Source organism: Lupinus angustifolius, unplaced genomic scaffold (genome assembly GCF_001865875.1).
Source record: "Lupinus angustifolius cultivar Tanjil unplaced genomic scaffold, LupAngTanjil_v1.0 Scaffold_146_80, whole genome shotgun sequence".
NCBI lineage: Eukaryota > Viridiplantae > Streptophyta > Magnoliopsida > Fabales > Fabaceae > Lupinus > Lupinus angustifolius.
Genome location: NW_017725759.1, coordinates 3120 through 26083, shown reverse-complemented (window position 1 = coordinate 26083; position 22964 = coordinate 3120). Strand labels below are relative to the sequence as shown.

General features: G+C 34.2%; 2 protein-coding genes across 5 annotated transcripts; one reads left to right on the top strand and one right to left on the bottom strand.

Annotated features, from left to right (window-relative positions):
- Positions 1 to 3212: 3212 nt before the first annotated feature.
- On the bottom strand, positions 3213 to 12524 carry LOC109340179. 4 transcript variants are annotated; one of them, XM_019577775.1, is made up of 9 exons: positions 11442 to 12524; positions 10782 to 10840; positions 10464 to 10715; positions 7337 to 8434; positions 7060 to 7218; positions 6572 to 6920; positions 6069 to 6139; positions 5839 to 5961; positions 3213 to 3861 (listed from the first exon to the last, which is right to left on the bottom strand). In XM_019577775.1, the coding sequence occupies exons 1-9, from the start codon at positions 12352 to 12354 to the stop codon at positions 3517 to 3519; spliced, it is 3369 nt and encodes a 1122-aa protein (XP_019433320.1). In that variant the 5' UTR covers positions 12355 to 12524; the 3' UTR covers positions 3213 to 3516. The 4 variants fall into 4 exon arrangements, with proteins under 4 accessions (XP_019433320.1, XP_019433319.1, XP_019433318.1 ...); XM_019577774.1 differs by having other exon boundaries at positions 10464 to 10840; positions 11442 to 11604; positions 11650 to 12524; XM_019577773.1 differs by having other exon boundaries at positions 10464 to 10840.
- Positions 12525 to 14285: 1761 nt separating this feature from the next.
- LOC109340181 (ubiquitin carboxyl-terminal hydrolase 10-like) lies at positions 14286 to 22339 on the top strand. The gene is made up of 11 exons (XM_019577777.1): positions 14286 to 14379; positions 14461 to 14628; positions 15408 to 15662; positions 15848 to 15992; positions 17766 to 17825; positions 17944 to 18039; positions 18383 to 18772; positions 18910 to 19050; positions 21230 to 21400; positions 21781 to 22038; positions 22135 to 22339. The coding sequence occupies exons 2-11, from the start codon at positions 14477 to 14479 to the stop codon at positions 22276 to 22278; spliced, it is 1812 nt and encodes a 603-aa protein (XP_019433322.1). The 5' UTR covers positions 14286 to 14379; positions 14461 to 14476; the 3' UTR covers positions 22279 to 22339.
- Positions 22340 to 22964: the final 625 nt, after the last annotated feature.

Sequence of the window (22964 nt, the reverse complement as noted above, 5' to 3'; positions counted from 1 at the left end):
CTCACTTGCGAATTGCGAGGCATTGCATGGTTCTCTCTCATGGGTTATTCAAAATTATAACCACAAAGAACATTAAACAAGCGGTGAAGATATGTATAAGTTGGAGCACCAATGTGTCACCAATCATGGTATTTCATTTTAATTTACTTTTTTTAAAAATCAATAATAATTAAAAATGAATAATAAATAATAGACTAATCACATATAAAATTCTTACGCTGATAGTATATACAATTTTTATTCTTAACTTTATATACCCTAAAGAAAAATGATAAAACCCACCAACAATTAACATGTGGTTGTTTGGGGTTTGACCTTGTAAGCCCACATTTAACCATATGTCATGTTTCTATGAGTTTTGCCTTTATGTTTCTATTCTTCTACAACTCTATTCGGTTTGCCTTGTTTAATTTGAGCTAAAGTGGATTTTTTTAAATGTATAAGTTACTAAGTATTCTCATCTAGTAGGTGAATGGTCTTTGTGCTTTGTATATTAACAGAGGAATGTTATATTTTTTTACTATATTCTCCCGGTGTCACTTATAAATCAATCATTAATAAATAAAGTATTATATTATGATATATGTCATTTTTTATGAGTAAAAAGATTAATAGAATGATTTAGTATAAGAATATATAATTTTGCATGTTAATTATAAGCGTGGTTATATATATTTTTAATCACTTAATATAAAAATAATGCACTTTTCTTTCTCGACAATTTGATAATATTTTTAAAAAATCGATTTGAAATTATAAGAGTTTTATTATATTATTACGGCATATTATCCTATGACTCTTACATACAAGTATTACTACTAAATGACAAAGGAAATATAATATATATATATATATATATATAAAAGTTTTATATACTTTCAATTTATTATTTATTATCTATTTTTATCATCATTAATTTTTCAAAAAAATAATACAAGTGAATAATGAATAATATATTATTGACTGTATAAATTTTTACAATAACAGTACTTAGATATTACATTCTAAATAACATACTTGATTATATATAGAACTTTATACTGATTTTTACATGGATATTAAATGAATATTTTTAGGTGGTACATCTTTATATAGTATGTAAGCCTTTTACATTTTTTTAAATTGCACCCTTGTAGTCGTTGGAAACCGTTCATTTCATTAAAGGTACTTCATTCCTTTAATAATGAACTAGCAGATACTTGAACTTCGGGTAATGTTAATTTAAGGGCATTAATTAAGGTTTCAGATTATTAAAACCTTGAAAATTAATGCATTTAATAGTAACTCAAATATTGTAAATAAAAAACTATTTTATGGTTGTTTAGCCAATGCCTTTAAAGAATTTATTAACATGACACTTAATTTTTTTTAATACAACTAAGAAATTTACTAAATACTTAATTTTAAATAAATACAATTTTACATTGAAAAAATATAATTATACTTATGGGTGAGTAAGACTCGGCCCGACCCGGAGACTCGTCTCAATGCGATGACCTAGGGACAAGTCTGACTCGTCCAAATAAATAAAAAGGGACATGCACGATTAAAAAGGATAGACCAATTGTCAAAAAATGACGGATTCAGATCTATGTCCCGGCATGTCCCTTATAGTCATATATTAAGAATAGTTGAATAAGTACATGTCAATAACCATTATATTCAGCTTACATAACTCAAATACCTACAATCTCCTACAATATATCCACACCATTTATCATATAATCTTTATTTCTTACCCATTTTTTCATTGTTTAATTCTCCTAGATAGTGAAGGACTGCTACGACGAGAGTGGAGGATATTGCAATGCTTAAGAGTTAGTTATTGTATCCATTTTTGTGTGAACTTTTGAGTATTGATATGTTGTTATTATTTTAGTTATCATGTGTTTTTTTATCATTTACAAGAATACTTCAACTTATGTTGACACTTGTCAATTTAAATTATTTTGAAATTTTCAATATCTTCTATAATTTTCAGTCACGTGATTGTGATAGTTTTTAGTTTGAAGAATGCAATTTACGTTTTATAGTTTATATACTAATGTTTCTGGGATGCAAGTTTTAGTTGACTTTATATACATATTGTGATACTTGATTGTGCATACTTAAAGATTTGAGAAAAAAATCTACGTTTGTTTTTTTTGTCCTTTTCCAAGCCGGACTTGTCCTTATTTTGACCCGTCTTATTTTGGACTCGTCCCTCGCGTGTCTCATCCAAATTAGGATGAGTTCGAATTCAAAAATTGACTCGATCAATATTTAGAGACAGGTGAAAGACATGCTTAACCTGTTCCAACTCGTCCCATGTTCACCCCTAATTATAGTGGACTGAAGAGTACCATAACTTTCTCAACAAAGCCTCATTTTATTTAGTAAAAAAGAAAGAAGAACAAATTTAAAAATAATAACTAACACTTTCTTAATATATTAAGGCCAAACATATCTTAATAATATATCATTCTATAGAATTTTATTTTAGATTCCCCTATTTCATAAGAATGTAAAGTATATCACTTATAAACAAATTATTAACAAATAAAATATGATCTTGTAATACATGTTACTTTAAGAAGATTTATAAAATGATATATCATTTTAATTTTAATATTCTAACTTGTAGCTCCTTATATAGTGGGGTATTAACTTGTGCAGATCAAGTCAAGGACGCGCTTGCCTCTAAAATTGTTCTTACAAATAATTTTTTTCACATTGTCCTTACATGGTGTATTAAGTATTAACTAATAACTAAGGGGAGTATTAAATATTCTGAACCCAGAACGATTTGAATATAAAAATATGAAATAAGCTTATGTATCTCTTTTCATTAGATAAAAATGATCGAGATCTGGATTGACTTTACTTAATTAAGTATAGATATACCAACAAAACATTGATGTAATGATACAAGACCCTGCTAGATTCACATATAACCAAATAATTAATAATTCAATTCCTGTTAGTAACAATTGTTAAGAGAAGCAATCACACACTCCGAAAGAGATTAGTCTCTGACCCATTCTTTAAGGGAATACTATTAGCAGTACCCACAAAAAATATCATTACTTATTTTATGCTTGATTTCACTTTCTATAAGCTTTTTTTCCATTATACATTTCCATTATCGGGTGATAGTATCTAGTGTCTAATAAAATGTGTCATGATTAATTCATGTATTCTGATTGTTTGATTAATTTAAATACAATATCGAATAACACAATTAAAAATGATGTTTATAGGTAACAATTAAGTGAAACAAATATCTTACTTATCTGGTTTCGTACTCTTTCTTTGTGCATGTACAGTCCTTTACTTTTTTATAGTTAAGTCACTCTAATTAGGGTACAATAAGATTCTTGCCCCATTTACTACATACATGACCTACACAGTTTCCTCATGCATGAGGCACACCATAAAAAGGACTGCCCATTACATGATGCTCTCATCTAGTGGGGTCTGTGTAGGGAAGATGTTACACTTTTGATACAAACGTCGTACCACACCAAGCGCCGGAAATTAGGTACTGGCAGCCTCATCTGAAGTATTTCCAGTTGGACCTATTCTGCCGCCCTGAATTTCATCCTCACTAAACATACTCTCTTCACTAGAATTGGAAAGTGGACCATTATCCTCATCAGTTAGCAAGTCTGTTTTTTGTCTACTCCTGACATCCTTTACTGGTCTTCCCTGAAGAGCTAGGCGCCTGCGTTTTCGAGCTTTACGCTTGCCTTTAGGGACTTCTTCTCTCTGTAACTCAAAGTCCGCCCCTTCTACCTCTTTCACAGTCCGTTCCTTTCCATATCCGTCATCATCAGATTCTTCAGCACCATGCTTATTACGCCTTTTCCTATTACTACTTGTCTGAAACATTGATGCACATTCAGATTCAAATATTCTAGACAGTAAATACAATAGCAATGTCAAGGAAAGTCGATTAAGATAGACGCAGGCCAAGTTGCAAAGGAATTACCAAATGACTAAAAGAGTGAGATTCTAATGAATCATTTTTCGGACGACATTATGTAGTCAATCCCAGAGCATCCCAGTCCCAGCCGACCCCAAAAACAGGATAGTATGATAGTGGATAGCAGGGTGGCCAGGATCGCCGGATAGGGATGTTTAGGGTAAAGTAAGCAATTTATACTACTCATATATAAATGCTAAGAATAATACACAAAATTAAAGACAAGCTCAAAATCTGACACAATTGATCCAGTAAAAGTAATTATTAAGTAGTTCAAAATTCCAATATAAGTTACAGGAATTAAGCCTCTCTAAGGCTTAATTGTAAGCATTCAAAATAATATAATGAATAATGTTGATGGCTAAGATGGTGGTGGCTGAGATGATGCCTTGCCATGGTTGATAGCTCACAAGGCTCCAAGGACTGAAAAAGAGGAAGAACTTGCACGGTTGGAGATGTTGCAAGGTTGAAGAGGAAGAAGTTGCAGAACCAGCAAAAGTGAAGAGGAACACAAAAAAGTTGGGGGTTGAGATCTGCTCACCGAAGGTCCAGTTCTTTGAATGGGTTTTAAAGCTACTCACTGAAGGTCAGTATGTTCTTTGAATTAGGTTCAGGGATTTGTCAAAATGAAAAGGTCCCAAAAAAGGGCCAAAACGATTTAAAAATAAAGGCAAAATGAGCTTCTAACCCTGCCATCCCTTTCCTAGTGAGATCCCAATGGAAAACTGGGATGGGATCCCGGGATTTAGAGCAGGGATTCAGATCATTTCTTCACTGGAAAACTGGGACGGGATCCCGGGATTTGGAGCTGGGATAGCCAGGACTCAGATCTGGGATGGAATAGAGAATCTCATCTCAGCACAGTGCCAAACTTGGATGGTATCCCATTTGATCAACTAATGAACAAGTGAATATTATGACTCACAATGATATTTCCACTACCAGTGGCTAACAAAGAACATGACCAGGTTCTCAACTTCCCATATTTTCTTACAGAGAAACTGCAGTTAGACCCAAGTCACTAAACCTACACCTGGTGATCCTGGTTAGCCTTGGAGGGCGATGTAGTCTTAACTTATCTCTCTATTGCACTAAATAAATTCTGGGCTTGCTACGAATGCCATCTCACTACGAGAATCTATAACAAGCGAAAGCTGTGAAAGGAATTGGGATTTGTATATAAAGCAAGAGTGCATTTGGTAGTGCTTAATTTGCACGAAAACTGTTTTTGTTGTTAAAAATTTGCTTCTCGAACATGCATAATGGTTTTGATAAGATTACGAAAAGATCAAAAACTAAATCTAAAGAAGACAAATTTCTAGTTTTAATCAGAAGCTGAAGTGAGTAACTTCTTCAGTTATCAGTTTTAGGAGAAATGCAAAATTAAGAGAAAGCTAGTACTTTTTCTAATTGTACCCAAACACAAAGTTTGTTTTTCATAAATATTTCAACAAAAAAGACAGTTTTGCCCTATCTTAAAATCACTTTTCAAAGCTTATCCATCACAATAAATCCTTCAATAAAAAAATGTGGAGAACTTCAATTTGGTTGCTCACGGAATCATACAGCAGGTTATAAGTAGCAGATACTATATATATATATATATATATATATATAAAATTCAAGGTTGTATATCCATTAGTCCCCTTAGGCCATTAATTATCCTAGAGTAGAAATTCATAATCATCACCAGATAGACAATAGAAGTGATACAAACAGAAAGGAGTGGGGACCAATTTCATCAAGGCCAAAGAACGATCAAATATGACCACCATAGCAACCCATGGCTAAAGCAAAATCTTCATCATGATTCTATAAGCAATGTTTATTATATAAATGATTAAAGAATGAATATGCCAATTATATCTACATACCTTTGGACCACGATCGACCAACCTTGCCCATTCATGTCGGTTCCGCAAACAATCAAGAACAGCCTGAGAGTGACTTGAGTATGCATAACGCTCTCCATTATGCTTCCTCAAGTTATGCCAGTGCTGTGATAAAACGTTAAAAAAACATGTTTATGGACAAACTATTTCAACTAGTGCCAATAAAAAGCAAAAGTAGAAATTACTAAAACAAAGCTGATAAAGAATCATACTGGTAGCACAGCATTACAGAGTTCCTCATATGTCATACGCCTGCCTTTGCTCATAATATCATTGATTAAGCCTGCATTCAGATACATGCAGAAGTACATAATAAGAAACAATCCACAAACTGACCAAAACAAGCTCTGGCTGTTTTTTACCATTTCCTTTTTTAGCTTAAAAAAATCAAACTCAGATACTCAGTGTTCGCCAACAAATAACAAAAATTGATCATGCCAGAACTACATGCACATGTGGCAAACCCTACTGACTATATAGAAGTATTTATTAATAAAAAATCTATTGTATTTGTCAATATAATCCACACTCAAACCAGAACTAAGATAATTAAAAGTCTTTTAAAAGCCTAGCGATTAAAATTTTCTAAAGTAACTGTTTTATTAACTACCAATGCTTGACCATAGATCTAGAAAACAGTAATAGGGAATGGTAACATGATATTAAAGTAAATCAAACACATAGAACAGTCATTATTTCCCAGAAAGGAAGCTACCAGGTAAGGTGCGATGAACTGGCCTTCTAGCAGTTGCTGTATCATCATCAGATATATTCCTGGGTGAGTTGCGTATAGATGACAAATTCTGATCCTCATGAGAGGAGGGTGAACTATTTTTTGCAACGGCAGAGGTGGCAGAAACACCATTGTTTGTAGAGTTTATGGCTGTTGTAGATGTAAGACCTTCTTCCTTTACAGAAGCATCTTCTACAGATGACATGTCTTGTTTCCTCTGATCAGAGGAGGATGGAACCTTCTCCTTCTCTATCGCTTTACCTCCATCTTCATGTTCGCGAGAACTGCAAGGTCCATCTCTAGATGCTTCCTTGTATTTTCGTCTAGGTACCTAAGCAACATATAATGGCATTAGTCACCAACATTGAGCGAAATTGACCATATTTGTATGAAGAGTTTGCAAAGATTACGTAACCGATATTAGTATATGAAGCCAAATTCATCAATTTAAAGAAGGCACAAAATCCTACCAAAGAATGATCCTTTCCTCCAACAGATAATGTTCGCTTCATTGGAATGTTTGTAGCACAAGTAGAAGTCAATTGTGGTAAGTTACCAGCATGGCGTGCTCGGGGTACTCGAGGTACTCGAGGTGAACTATTTAGTTCTTGATGCAATAGCAAAGCAAGCTGCCAAAAAATAAAACACAGATGAATCAAGGGGAGAAGAAATAACAAAAATAAAGGATATTCTGTTAGAGAAACTTCATTAGAACTTAATTCAATAAATTAGGAGTCTGTTTCATACCTCTTCATCACTCAGCATCGAAGAATTTGATAAGGGAGAAGGATTCGTTGCATGATTCTGGTTCAATTTAGAGGAATGATGAATGTTTGTCTGGTTAGGCTTTTCAACTGTCTGTTGGTCTGAAAAAGAAACTTTATTCTGCACTTGCAAAGCCTTTTGATGGTTTGATGATGCATGAGTTTCACTTGACCCTAAAATACTTGCAGCCTGATATACCAAAGATGCTTTAGAAGATGAACAGTGAACAGAATCTCCCACATCAGGAGTTACTTGCTTAGATACTGAACTTTGTACACTCCTGCTTGCATGTGGTCCTTTTACATTAGAATTCAAAGAGGATTTTGGACGCTCTTTTACTGACTTCCTTGAAATTCCATCCCTTGAATCATCACTTGGACCGCTTTCATTCTTGGAGTCAATGTTAAAATCCGTCATGACTCTGTGCTTTGTAAGAGGATTAGGGATTTCAAAATCCTCAGATTTTAAGTCACGGGCCAATGATTTGGAGTTCGAGGTTGACGAAGTTGGAGATGACTTTCTAGGAGATGCTAACATTTTGTCAGGACGTTCAAGTGTTTCAGCTTTTAATGTATCCTTTGCAGAATCCGAACCATCTTTTGCTTCTGAAAATCCCTTTTGTGCTTCAACGGAACCATCAAACCCCTTTGGTTCTTGTTTTTCATGACAAATATCACCAGACAAAGCATCAACTTCATTGGAATGATCATTGGCAACTACCTCTAAAACTCTTTCAAAAACTCCCACCTTTTTATCACGTGATATTAAACTGGTGACCACAGCATCATTTGCATTACCAATATCAGATATGTGATCAAATGGTTTTTCATTATTTTTAAGATCATTAACTGGAGAAGAATGAAATTTCAGATGCTTCCTACAGTTATCATCATCATCTTCTCTCTTCAACTTGACTTTGCATTTTTCCGAGATGGGACGCAGGTTGCAGTCAAGTTCTTGAGAAACTCGGTTATCCCTAAGTTCTGGTGCAGAACTACAAAGATCATCCATGTGAGGACTCATAGAGCTTCTTACAGCTAAAGCACTGTCTGAATTATCAACTGCCAACAAATCTCCATCCTTGTTTGTAGAAGCAAGAAATGGCATCACAATGTAGTGTTAGATCGGGTCTGAAGGCATACTAGAGACAAAATCCATAAAGCTATTCATGTGTAAACCTACTGAAAATATTTTGAATCGCGGGAAACAACTAGGTTTTAGAAGATAACCCAATGGTTCCAAAGTTCAGTTTTTAAGTATCACATGTCTAAGGCAAGACCAGAAGCTGAGTAGCAAAAAAGGATGCATTGATGGAGAGTCTTTTCTTTTAGTTTGGCCTTTGGTGGAAAGGTAGTCCAGCATATGAGTTTTATGCTCATCCTGGGAGAAGGGGGGCATAAAGGAAATAAAAGCTTAACACTTTAGGTTACTGTTGAGGAAAAATATAATTCTTTTCTGAATTCTTGTTTCCTAGTTCATTTGCTGAGCTTTTTTGCATAAATCTCCTCACAAATTCAATCCCGAACAACACCAAAAAGGTTTTATATCATCATATTTCAAAGGCTTGGAAAATTCAAGAAGTTCTTAGATTAATTGGTTAATTGATAATTTGGATATGCAATGTGACATTTGTTTCCATCAAGGAAACACGAACATTACACGGCCACCAGACACGGATAAGGCACAACACAAGCATGGTGACAGAGCACACTGGAAAATACAGGAGACAACATAGACATTGCAATATGGAACACACTATAATCATAAAATGACATATGCTGAACAAGTGAACAAGAAACCCACAGCAAATTTATAGAAAAACAATAATTGAAGTTATAAATATAAACTATAGAAATAAGAAATAAAATAAAGCTTAATCTTTACTGTATTTGTTTTTATCTTCCATATTTGTATTCTATCATTTAAGATGGTAAGTTTGGCACAGCGATAAGGTTGTTGCTTAGTAACCATGAGGTCACGAGTTCAAATTCTGGCAACAACCTCTCCATTTGCATGGGTAAGGCTGTGTACATATAGCGTCCATCGACCCCACTAAGTGGGAGTCTCGTGCACTAGGCCGCCTTTTTTATTTGTATTCTATCATTTATTTTATTCCAAGTTCTAAATAAACACTAACTTCTTTCTTTGAAGTATATATTATTTTATAGTACACTACATATTCTTTGGGGTATTCAATAAATCCTATTTAATATAACTTTGCTGCATAAGTGTACAAGAATAAAAGGCTTGTTTACTTTGTATATAAAAAACTCATTCACTGGAGACAAAACGATAACTGTAGAACATGGGTAACTGAAAAAGAAAGCTATTTTAAAAAAATATTTTCCATCTTTAACATCTGAATACAAAGGATAGAACTTAGAAGAACAACTTAATGTAACATCAGAGGCACAGAGCAATACACTCGGCAAGGAGAAAAAGGGGAAGGGGGGGGGTCATGTCCATGCTTCAAGGCTTCTGAACTCAGAAGTGGGCGCTTCTGCACGTTGGCAACCAGTATTGGTGAAAATGGAAAACATGAAAGAAACCAGACACTGCATCGATCACATCCAGCTGTGTTGCTGCCATATCCTTGCTTCATAGGTTTAAAATAGTTATATGTATTCAGCAATTGTGCCAGCACATCTGTGCTTCATAGGTTTCCTTACACATCCCCTAAAACCTTGGCCACAATTTTTTCATGCCTTGCAGGTCCTCTCTTAATATATTTTATCATTCCACTACACTCTCTAGAGTTAAGGACAAACTTAAGGTTAAAGAATGAGGTTGAAGACAAAATCAGGAAATGCACACTGCATTTTGCATGGTTTTAACTCTCAAGCTCTTAAAACGTATAGTGCATTGTATCATGCGTACTTTCAGCTCTCAATAGTCATTTTCCCTTTAGTCGATTACTATCAAATACTTAGCAACAAGTAGTCAGACAGTTGCAATAATGTAAGAAACTAGTACAGTTTGCCAGTTTAGATGCCACCCTATTAAACACATAATGCACATAGACTGGGCATGACTAATTCACACATATGAATATATGATAATCACAAAATATAGGATTTCATTTGCTTATAGAGATATCAGTAAAACGTACCTTTTCTTTAATTGAAGCATTTCCAACGATATCAGGGTTTAAAACTGATATAACAGCGTCATCCATCTTAGAAGGTATCTCAACCAAACTAGGAGCTTTATGGCCACCCTTCTCTTCTGCTAAGGCATCTCCAACAGAAAAATCATGTCTTGTCGTGTCAGGATGTAATGCATCTAAAGAGTCCTCAGTAGTCATCATGTTGTTATTTGGCTCTTCCAGGATGGTATCTACAACAAAATGGTCATTGGAAATACGTCCCTGAACCACTGTCTCTTTTAAATTTTTATTCATTATACTCCGAGAGTCAGCCTTGAAAATCTTCAAGCCTCTTTCTTCAGAAGATTCCAATTGTTTTGCATCACTGGCAGGCGCAAATACTAGTAATCAAAATGAGAAGAGAAAAAAAGAGACCGAGTCAACAAGCGCTAATCAATTATGGCAAGATGTGAAGTACCACCATAGTTGATGAGGTTCATCCATGGGTACAATGGATACCATAACAGATAGAGTTTCCCTCAGTAACTAGTAATAATAATAACAAGCGGGAATACCTCTAAAAATAGAGATCATGATTAAGATATGGACCCGGAGGGGAAAACGGGTCACTAAAATGAACATAGTTATGCATATTATCAACATATCAATTTCATCAACCGCATTTTATTTTAGTTACCTTTTTCATCATGGATAAGATAACCGGTTCTATTTTATCCACACATCAATTTAATCAACCGCACTAAGGTAGTATTTACTTTTTCTATTTATCAACATATCAATTTAATCAACTAAAAATGAACACAGTTATCCATAACCGTGTTTTGTCTGAGTGTGACATACTACCTTAGTGCGATAGTGTTCATATAATGGACAAGATTTCCATTTTAGCAATTTTCCAAAATAACAATAACCATCCTATTAGCATACAGTGATACAGACACATACAAAACGGGAAACAAGGCATATAAAAATCAAAGTCACCTGTTTTAGAAGAATGTAAACTTCTCCTCTTGGGATCATCCTCTTTCTCAGCGACCTTCACCCGCTGTTGCTTCCCACTCCGATCTTTGGATTGGGAAGGCCCCAATTCTTCTTTCTTTTTTTTACTGCTATGAACAACAAAGGGCCTCAGAAAAGTCCTCTCCTTATTGACACCATTTTGCACATTCAACACATCTTCACTCCCAACCATATTCACCTCCTTCAAAGCCTTGGCCTCCATTGTCTTCTCATCAGATTTCATATCACCCAAAGCCGCAACCGGTGGTGACAAAACAGTACCAGTATCTTTCGAAAAAGAGAATAAAACTCCAGCCCCATTATCATTGTCATTATCACTATCACTATTCCAAAAAGGAAACTCCCTATACTGAAAATTAAACTTCTTCGGAACATAACCAGTACACTTCCATAACTGAGGACCAAAAATCGAAGGCTTTCCCTGCACAGCGAAAAACGCAGGATCACCACCCGGTATCCCCTGAACGTGAACCCTATCCTCAATAGGTTTCTCATTCCAAAGCTTCAACGGCAGCCGTGATCGAGAAGAAGCAACCCTCGCAGCCGCAATTTGATTATGTTTGTTGTGATTCTCCATTGAGATTGTCTTTGTAGGAAGCTCAACTAACAACTGAGCCACCTCAGTTTCCTCAGTGTTGTGCATGGCGGAGGCGGCAGCCGCGGTCTTTCCCTTGCATTTGTCGCAAGCAAAGGTGTCCTCGCCTTTGACGTAGCGAGAGCAGCGCGTGTGGACCCAGACGCCGCACTCATCGCACTTGACCATCTCCTCGCCGTCGTCGAAGGTGACACCGCAGATGCAGTCCACCGTCCAAGAACCGTCGCCCCAATCTTCCGGTGGGTCGGTGTTATGAGGACGGTGAGATCGCCCTTTCATGATGATATAAATGGAACGGTGAATTGAGAAATAGGAGAGTACCTTGTGTCAATTGTGGTTCCAATTAAGGGTTTGATGCGAAGATTGTGAAGCTGATCGTTTTCTAGGGTTCTGGATTTGGTTTCAGGGTTTTTTCGATTGGATGAGCTTCACTGCATATTCAGGAATTGCGATTCAAATATTTCACTCCTTTGCTCTTATCTTTTATTTATTAATTAAAAGGTGTATTTTTTCATCAGCATTAATTCTTTAAGAATTAGTTTGAGAGAAAATTTTTGAAGGAAAATGAGAACTATAAAATATATTTGATAATTATTAAAAATTTAACTCTCAAATTATCTCGTTCTCTTTAACACAATAACCTTAATAATCTTCAGAAATTTATTGTGTTTTTTCAAAATAATTTTTTAGACAAAAATTTAAACTTATATTAATTTCATATTTTCTACCAAAAAAATAATATTAATTTCATCTTTATTAGAGATTCCAGTCAACCTAGATGAAGTGACTAGTGAGTGTGTTGATATTTTTCAACTCATTTTTTAATCTAATTTAAGAAAAATTTAAAGATATATTTTATATCTGAATATATAATAATTATTATGTGTGTTAAAATTCTCTAACCGACTATTTACGCCAATACACTTACTCAATTACCTAAAAATTGTTGAAATGATATGTATACCACTAAAGTATTTTATGCTACATACATAGTCAAAGACATTACCTACCAAAGAAGGAAATTCAATTTCATAAGCATGACTATCGTGAGACTTGAACAAATCATAATCACTCTTAAAGTAAGCATGGACTTTATATTCTATAATAATATTCAAATCTAAATCAGAAGTTATTAATGTTTCTTAATATCATCTTGTATACATCTTTACATTATCAATAGAATCACGCACTCAAAAAATAATTAGTTTTTTACCAAAAAAATATAAGGAATAATCTTGGTAGCATTAAAAAATAAGATCACTTGCTCCATTGTTATCCCCTGACATTTTTGGCAAAATATAAAATTAATCATGTTAAAGGAGGGAGAAATGTTACCATTGTCTTATATTTGTATGAAAGAGTGATCAAGTACTCAAATTTGATTATGAGTTTTATGCAATAATAATATACAGATAAATGTAAAATTGATGATTCTTGTAGTGCAAAATTTATCATTTCTATCATGTGTATATGAGGATATGTTGGATTCAATATAAACATCAAAATCTAGAATCCAAACGTTACACATAATAGAAATAGAATCATTTACTATATCATTTTATTGAATTTTAAATGTTCGCATTTAATCTGTCTTTTTAAATTTTAATTTATTACATATAAATCATTTTATAGTTTACAATTACCTTTAAAAAATTATAACTACTAATTTTAGACATTTAGATATATTTATTCTCTCATCTATATTTTATATATTTTCATGAAGCACAAGCTAATATGCTGTATCATTCCCAAAATCAGAAAAGAAATAAAATAGTGCTAAAACTTAAATTACAAACAATATCATTTATCCTCAAATTTTTTCTAAAAATGATCAAATTAATTAGTATAATTTTGCCAAAAAAATGAAATTAGAATCATCTCATTATTGTTTATTTTATTTTCTTAAATTACAAATTATGATATCAATTTTTGTTCATCTAACTAAGGATATCCATTACATTGTAGATAAAAAGTTAAATCTTTTTGATTATGTGACGAAATGATCTATTAAATTTGATGAATACAACATTTATTTTTGGAGTTAGTGACTGCTCAACATGAAATGAATTTGCTAAAACTTGACAAAATTCTTCCATTGGTCAAAAATTAATCTTGAAGCTTAGTAAATATTAGAGAGAGTTTACAAAGAGAAGAGTTCATTGAAAAAGACGGTAAAGCTCTGTGCATTGGGATTATTATTATTATTTCATTTCATTACTCTCCCTCCTTCCCTTCAATCTAGGGTTCTTCGAATATCCTCTTCGTGTTTCATTTCTTATACTTCGATCTCTTCCTCAATCTAAGGTACCTTTTGTGTTGCAATTGCTCTTCTATTAACTAATCAGAAGAATAAATTTGAGATCTTCAATGTGATTTTCCATTCAGGTAAGTAAAATCGGCCATGACAATGGCTGATTCAGATTTTCCTATGGACAATGGTGCAAGTTGCTTGCCAATTCCACCTGAGGAAGAGAATCGGATCGTTTCTGAGTTGGTTAAGGAATCCGAGCTTAATTTGAAAGATGGCAACTTATACTTTGTTATTTCTAACAGGTCTTATCAATCTCTTAATTTTAATGAATCTATGCTATGCTAAATGATTTCCTTTTTAGGATTATCATCATATGTGGTAAATAAATGGATCTCCTGTTATGTTTAGATATAGTTTTTGCATATTGAAATTGTACGACATGTGCTGTTTGAATGCTGCTTTGGTGCTTCGATATATTTCAGCTAGGCTATAGGTTCCAGAGTAATCCTTATCTCGGACTTTGCTTTGGCATTGTTATAGGATGGTGTTATATGGATACTGGATATAAATATGACACAATGGGGATAGTTGGTATGGAAAAAAATTCATATAGTCAACGATATATAGACGGAATATATCTGAAATGTTTCAAAGTATCTGTTACGATAACTATTAGATAACGGCACGGCAAATTGACAACCATTTTGAAGTACCAGTGCTACATAGTCATAGGGGTACTGCCGTACTGCATTCCTATGTGAGTTCTCAGATATTTGTTGGTTGCTGATTTTATCAGAAAGTGACAATTAAATAAGATTTAGAAACAACAAGTGTTCGACAATTCACTCTGGTTATTAGTAAATATTGGGGGGAAAGGTACGGAAGTAAACCTTGCCTTGTTGTTATTGTCGGTTCTCACAATGTTTTTCCTTATTTGTAATTTCTGTGATGCTTATTGGTGCGTTTTTGCAATAGGCTGATTCCGCAACCTCTGGGTTACATGGCCACAACCCCAAGTGTCGTGCCAATGCTTTTCTTTATTTGTATCCATTATTAATCAAGAGTTTTCCCATCCATGCAGGTGGTTTTCAAGTTGGCAAAGGTATGCTGAGCCTTGTCTTGGTATGCTTTCAACTGATGAGCAATCTTCTAACAGCCAGCATGCCGACGAGGTTCATTCAGAGACTGCAGCTAGACCAGGGCCAATTGATAATTCTGATATTATTTCAAATGAAAATAATTGTGACAACAAGAATTTAGATATTCATCGAATGTTGGGAGAGGGGACAGATTATGTTTTAGTTCCTCAAAAAGTGTGGGAAAGACTGTTGGAATGGTAAGTATATTATTATCAACATGAATTTTACTTTTTGTGTCTAGCTTTAATCTGAAGATGTCCTATGTACAGAAACATCTTGGGATTAAGGCATTCAAAAGCATTCAATGTTTTCAAGAGTTGGTTTAAAAAGCTTGATCTGTAGAGTATTTGTCTATACATATTTGTGGCTTACAATTTTCTAGGTACAAAGGTGGACCCGAATTACCAAGGAAGTTAATTTCTCAGGGTGTTGGACAAAAGCAATACAGTGTTGAGGTTTACCCACTTAGTCTTAAGGTGACGGATGCTAGAGATAACAGTAAATCAATTGTAAAATTAAGCAAAAAGGTACGAATTGATTTCTTTCTTGGCTCTTTCTGTTCTAATTAGCTTCACACACAGTAACACCAATGCTTTGAAAAGGGTGCTAGTGTGTCTTTTGTATGTACTATACGATTGGCCTTCAATTATCAGTTATCACTACGAGGGATTATATTATTGTTTGTATAAAATTTTAATATTTTACACGATGCAGTTTTTATTTATTTTCGTTTAAGTTTAATTTGGGTCATCAAAATTCGGATTTCACTTGGAATATAACAATTTGTGTTTAGGAAGACCAACACGTGTCTACATTTAGTTGGGGAATGCCCATAGAAACTTATGGTAAAGTGAATTTTAAAGTCTGAAATATTATCCATACAATTAAATGATAATGTGTACATGTATACTTACATCATGACAGGTTAAGTGCTGTCAATATACATTTTTATTAGGAAATGTAACTTAGGCTAGTTTAGTTTTCTGTTGTATTTTATTTTATTTAGAGGAAAAATAAGAGTTAAAGTCTCTGCAACAACTTTGGGCAATCCTTTATCTTATACTTTTTGTACTTGAAGATCCCAAAAAATCATTTACTACATTATCATGTTTGTTAATAAATAAATTAGATAAGGTTATAAATGTAGTTAAATGACCGAAATAAAAGATTACTTGAGATGATCATTACCCTCCTTTTGTAATATAGAAAAGGAAGTCTTATTATGAGAGGATAAGATTAAGTCACCAACCCTACTTTTTCCTCCATTTCCCCATTTTTCGATCTCATTCTCGCTTTCACTTTTACTATGTTAGTTTTTAAACTTGCTAAGTGGGTTTGTCTTGCTACAATGATAAGGTTGTTGTTTTGTGACTCGTGTCACGGGGTTCTAGTTGTAAAAACAGCCTATCTGCACACATGGGGTAAGGCTGCACACATGTAACCTTCTCGTGACCCCAGAATGTTGGAAGTCATGTGCATTGCAGCCTTCTTTTTTTAAACTCATAAATATATGCTTACACCAGTTTTAAATAATATCCCTAAGCATAGCTACAACTTATTCTTTAGGATCAACTATATATCTTAGAAACACCAAACACTCTTGGTGGAAATTTGTCACATATATATAGGGTTAGGCAAGGTTTTAAGTAATGGTTTCAGAACCTTCAAAAACCTTTATGTTTCAGACAATTGCAGGCATTTGCGGTTGATGCAACCACAATTGTGGTCGATAAACGGTTTTGGCGACTTCCAAAACCTTTACATATTAGCTTATGTAGTTATTTTGGACCCAGATTTAAAACCTTGTGGTTAGGATCGATTGACTTCTATTAAGGTTCCATCTCAAAATATATTGGCGATGAGAGGAGTATCTCAATGTATTTAAACCATACCTGGAAGAATGAGACATGCGATGTGAGACTTACTTCCCAACATGCCCCTCCATAGAAGCCTATTGGACTAGGCGATGGGTTGCTTTGATCCATGACAAAAGAACACCTTTTGGTTCATGACAACCGAGAGAAGTTAGGCCCTGACTTTGATAACATGTTAAGGGTCCACCACAAAACCAAGCTTTATTTGCTATTATATGTCTTGTTCTATTCTTTCCTATTAGCCTAAGTTTAAAATCCGTTAACTTTTGGTTGAAACTTGAAATTTCCATAAAGATCACATCAAAATGTAATTTCTTAATCTTGATTTGCACCAGATTTGGTTGTAACATTATATGATTTGATTTTTGAAATGTGAAACTAAACAGTATTCTGATTCTTATATTCTATGTCTGTAATATATTTTAGGCTACCATAAAGGAGCTTTATGAGCTGGTGTGCAAAATTAAAGACGTAGAGCAGAAAAAGGTTCTCTTCTCTTTTTGTTCTGGGTTATCTATTTTTATCTTTTTTTTATATAGATTTCATTTGTCATAAAATCTTACACATCCTTTTTATTTTTTCTGTTGGTTGTAAATTATGTTAGGCTCATATCTGGGATTACTTCAATTTGAAAAAGAATACATTGCTGAATGTCTCAGACCAGACATTGGAGGATGCGAGCTTGACAATGGACCAAGATGTGAGTAGTTTTCAGTTATATGGATTTTTTAATGTATAATTGCTTTCAAGTTGGAAATAGAAGTACGACGCCTTATGGGACCCTTTTTGCCTATGAAGTGGATATTATGAAGCAGAAGCTCTAAAGTTATGGTTTTCCATTAAATGGAAGTTTGTGTTCAATATTTGGTTTTTCGATGTCTTTAAATAGATAGTTGAGCTGAATATTCTTATGGATTTCTTATAAATTTTTCAGATACCAAGATAGCCTAACTTTGTGTTTGGTATTGAAATTGTTCTTCTATAGAATATAGATATTCCTGATTATAGAATATTGACGTTCCTTATTCATCTCTTGCTCACAGGTTCTCCTAGAAGTATCACTTGATAGAGACTGTTCTTCTCATTCTGGCATGGATTCAATGGGAAATGAATTAGCTTTGATACCATTAGAACCTCCAAGGTCATCTCTGTCTATTGCAGGGGGGTCTGCCATGTCAAATGGTCACTCAACTGGGTCTAGCTTTAATCTGTATCAGGGAAGTTCTTCAGGTTCATCATTGACTAGTATGGGTGATAAAAATGGTGATGTCTATAGAGGGGAAAGGGGTGGCTTGGCAGGACTGCAGAACTTGGGAAATACCTGCTTCATGAATAGTGCTCTTCAATGCTTGGCCCACACTCCGCCGCTTGTTGAATATTTCTTACAAGATTACAGTGAGGATATCAACATGGACAATCCTTTAGGAATGCACGTATGTGATCATTTTCTATCCTGTCTTTTATTTTATTTGTCCAGTGTTATAGGTTTAAAAGATATTGTGTACTATGATGGGTTTACGTTGAGGGCAATGTACATTAATTTTCAAGTTGTATCATGTGTGATGTGCAGGGTGAGTTAGCACTTGCATTCGGTGACTTATTAAGGAAACTGTGGTCCTCAGGGCAAACAGCTATTCCACCCCGTGTATTCAAGGGCAAACTGGCTCGGTTTGCTCCGCAATTCAGTGGTTATAACCAGCATGATTCTCAAGTTAGTTTCTGCAAATTCTCAAAGTTCTTTATTTTTGTGAATGCTGTCAAGTAATATACCAGAGTGCTTTTTATTACTTACTATGAGAACTTTGTCTCCTCACGCAACATTAGGAGAACTGTAGGCATTCTTCCAGCAATCATTGTCGACTACCTGTTGTTTCAGTTGGTTATCGGACACCATCATTGATTCCTAATTTCAACCTCAAGTTGCTAGCATTTTCAATTTTCTGAATACGGAAATTTTATCCAAAAATAAATGAATAAGGAACAATGGCATGAGATTATTTTCTTTTAGGTTAGTTACACTTTGGATCATTTGAAATTTCATTTGGGGTGCCATAAATATAATATTTTCAAATTGGTGGTCTTTGAAATTTTTTTACTTTTCAGTGGGTATAAAGGTAATTGTAACTGACATTTTTTTTATGGAAATTGGCTTCCAGAAGTTTCTGTCTCCCCCTTGACAATTATTTCTTCTCATTTGGAAGGATCTAGATGAGAGATAATGTAGTTCTGAGGGATTCAAACTGTGTTCCAACCTTATTTTTCAGTAATCTCTTCATTTTATATCATATTCCTATTACACTGTAGATATTTCATAGTGAAGCATAGAGTTTCTTTCATTACATTCTATGCATCCGTGATTCTGGTAAATGACATTTTTATACGTATGTGATCATTTTCTATCCTGTCTTTTATTTTATTTGTCCAGTGTTATAGGTTTAAAAGATATTGTGTACTATGATGGGTTTACGTTGAGGGCAATGTACATTAATTTTCAAGTTGTATCATGTGTGATGTGCAGGGTGAGTTAGCACTTGCATTCGGTGACTTATTAAGGAAACTGTGGTCCTCAGGGCAAACAGCTATTCCACCCCGTGTATTCAAGGGCAAACTGGCTCGGTTTGCTCCGCAATTCAGTGGTTATAACCAGCATGATTCTCAAGTTAGTTTCTGCAAATTCTCAAAGTTCTTTATTTTTGTGAATGCTGTCAAGTAATATACCAGAGTGCTTTTTATTACTTACTATGAGAACTTTGTCTCCTCACGCAACATTAGGAGAACTGTAGGCATTCTTCCAGCAATCATTGTCGACTACCTGTTGTTTCAGTTGGTTATCGGACACCATCATTGATTCCTAATTTCAACCTCAAGTTGCTAGCATTTTCAATTTTCTGAATACGGAAATTTTATCCAAAAATAAATGAATAAGGAACAATGGCATGAGATTATTTTCTTTTAGGTTAGTTACACTTTGGATCATTTGAAATTTCATTTGGGGTGCCATAAATATAATATTTTCAAATTGGTGGTCTTTGAAATTTTTTTACTTTTCAGTGGGTATAAAGGTAATTGTAACTGACATTTTTTTTATGGAAATTGGCTTCCAGAAGTTTCTGTCTCCCCCTTGACAATTATTTCTTCTCATTTGGAAGGATCTAGATGAGAGATAATGTAGTTCTGAGGGATTCAAACTGTGTTCCAACCTTATTTTTCAGTAATCTCTTCATTTTATATCATATTCCTATTACACTGTAGATATTTCATAGTGAAGCATAGAGTTTCTTTCATTACATTCTATGCATCCGTGATTCTGGTAAATGACATTTTTATATTAAAATCCATCCTTTTGATTTAGACTAGAGGTGATTACATTTCTGGGTTAATGAATTTTTGGAAACATTTGTCTGAGTCATTTTAGTTGGCTGTTGGATGTATGTTATATCTGTACCGTATGTATGTTATATCTGTACTGTATGACCTGCTTATGAGTTTTAAACCTTCATATGAATCCTTCTCTATACCTGCATGTATTTGAATAAGTAGAGCATTTTCTTGTTGTGTTACAATTTTTTTCCTTCTTGTAAACGTTTTTGGTAAGGGCTAAAATCTAAAAAATAGCAAGTAAATTTATACTTGAAAATATGATCCATATATCACTTCGCATTTACATTTTTCTGTTCTCTTTGCTTTTAAGACCTAGAGGCCAATGCTTTGTCGATGAGCATGGGTATGAGTGGGGGCAGGGAATGGCAGCATGGACTGTTGAGAGTAATTGTCTGACTGCTTTCTGGTTATTTTAAAAATTACCTTCTGTACTTAATTTTAGAAGCCGTTGAACTTCTGCTTGTTATGATTGCTGTATGTGCTTTTGAGTAATGGGTAACTTTATCCAGGAATTGCTTGCCTTTTTATTGGATGGGCTGCATGAAGATTTAAATCGGGTGAAACAAAAGCCTTACATTGAAATGAAGGACTCGGATGGTAAGCCAGATGAGGAAGTCGCATGTGAGTGTTGGAAAAATCATATGGCACGGAATGATTCATTGATAGTTGATGTTTGCCAAGTGAGTATTTATTTATGTGTTGATGTTATTTCATAGTTACATATTACTTGGATTCCATTTGATCTGCCACCGGTAAGTCGAATAGCTAAATTCCTGTCCTGTCTCTTTGTTCTCCCTCTCCCCCTTAGGGACAAAAAAATAGGAAAAGAAAATGGAAGAACTGTAGTTATTTATTGCTATATTTGTTTTTGTTTACTCTTACTTCCATTTTATAATTTGTTTGCATGCTTTCTTGAGTTTTCCTTAAAAAAGAAGCCTTCGGTGGTTTCTATCAATTATTATTGTGTTGATTTTCTATTAAAGCTTGACAATTTCAAGTACATACTAGTTTTCTTACTAAATATGACATTATTTGATTTTTTTACAAATAAAATGCTCAGGGTCAATACAAGTCAACGTTGGTTTGTCCAGTATGTGGCAAAGTTTCAATAACTTTCGATCCCTTCATGTATTTATCATTACCAATGCCATCCACTGTCACAAGGACAATGACAGTGACTGTCATTTATGGTGATGGGAGTTGTCTTCCCATGCCATTCACTGTGAATGTTCTGAAGCATGGTTCCTGCAGAGATCTTTGTACTGCATTGGGCACTGCGTGCTGCTTGAAAAGTGATGAAATGCTTTTGCTTGCAGAGGTAAGTGCTTCTGATGAAAATTAGGTTTTCTTAGGGCTTTTCTACTTGATTTTTATTTCAGTGGTTGATGTGTATATTTATATGTCTAATTTTCAGGTTTATGAGCATAAGATTTTTCGATATCTAGAGATTCCCTTGGAACCACTGGCTTCAATAAAGGACGACGAACATATTGTTGCCTATCGACTTAAAAAAGGAGTCCGGAAAATGAAACTAGAAATAATGCATAGGGATAAGTAAGTTTACCTCTTGGTTTATGCTATCGAGTTATATTCTTAATAGGGAAAGGTGCAAAGCTCTGTTGAGTTCACTTTAACTGAAAGTATTCCACTTCGTTACGTGAGTTCTGAATTTCTGATAGGTCAATTACTGAGGTTCATGAGAGAAAATGTAGGAAAATAGGAGCTGGAGTGTTCCACATGGGTTAGAAGGGTGATAATATGAGGGTTGTAGGGAATATACATGCTGTGGGAGAGGAATATAACTTAATGGCTTATTTATAAAAGAGAGGGAGAACATTCAGTCAGTGGGGACGAGGCATGTGAGTTTAATGAGGAAAGGTTTGGGGAGGAGATAGATCCTCAAAATTATGCTAGATTCTTTACTTAATTTTTGCTCCTTTTCCAGTTTCTGGGGATGTAGATTCATATTTGTAAAATAATGAAGAAAACTAAGAAGAGAGAAGAGAGAAAGAGAGAGAGAGCAGTTATTGTAACTAACTCTTAGTTAGTTATTTTCTAATTCTGAATTCTTAATTGATGAGTGCTTACTCAATCCTTTTTATAGGAGAATAGAGGCACAACTGTTTCTTACAATCAGTTTTGCTAACTGGCAATATTAACTACTCTAATATACCCCCCTGAAAAGGAACTCCCCTTTTCCTATGCCTTACTAGAGTACAATGAAGAAACAACAACAAATTTAGA

What these genes read in the sequence shown, in the direction of transcription:
- LOC109340181 (XM_019577777.1), top strand. Translation starts at nt 14,477, where the DNA reads ATGACAATGGCTGATTCAGATTTTCCTATGGACAATGGTGCAAGTTGC. An exon ending in GCTTGACAATGGACCAAGAT is followed by an intron (nt 18,040 to 18,382) that starts GTGAGTAGTTTT and finishes TCTTGCTCACAG; the next exon opens with GTTCTCCTAGAAGTATCACT. An exon ending in ATAACCAGCATGATTCTCAA is followed by an intron (nt 19,051 to 21,229) that starts GTTAGTTTCTGC and finishes AACTTTATCCAG; the next exon opens with GAATTGCTTGCCTTTTTATT.
- LOC109340179 (XM_019577773.1), bottom strand. Translation starts at nt 12,354, where the DNA reads ATGAAAGGGCGATCTCACCGTCCTCATAACACCGACCCACCGGAAGAT. An exon ending in AGTTCATCGCACCTTACCTG is followed by an intron (nt 6,140 to 6,571) that starts GTAGCTTCCTTT and finishes ATCTGAATGCAG; the next exon opens with GCTTAATCAATGATATTATG. An exon ending in TGGTCGATCGTGGTCCAAAG is followed by an intron (nt 3,862 to 5,838) that starts GTATGTAGATAT and finishes TCAATGTTTCAG; the next exon opens with ACAAGTAGTAATAGGAAAAG.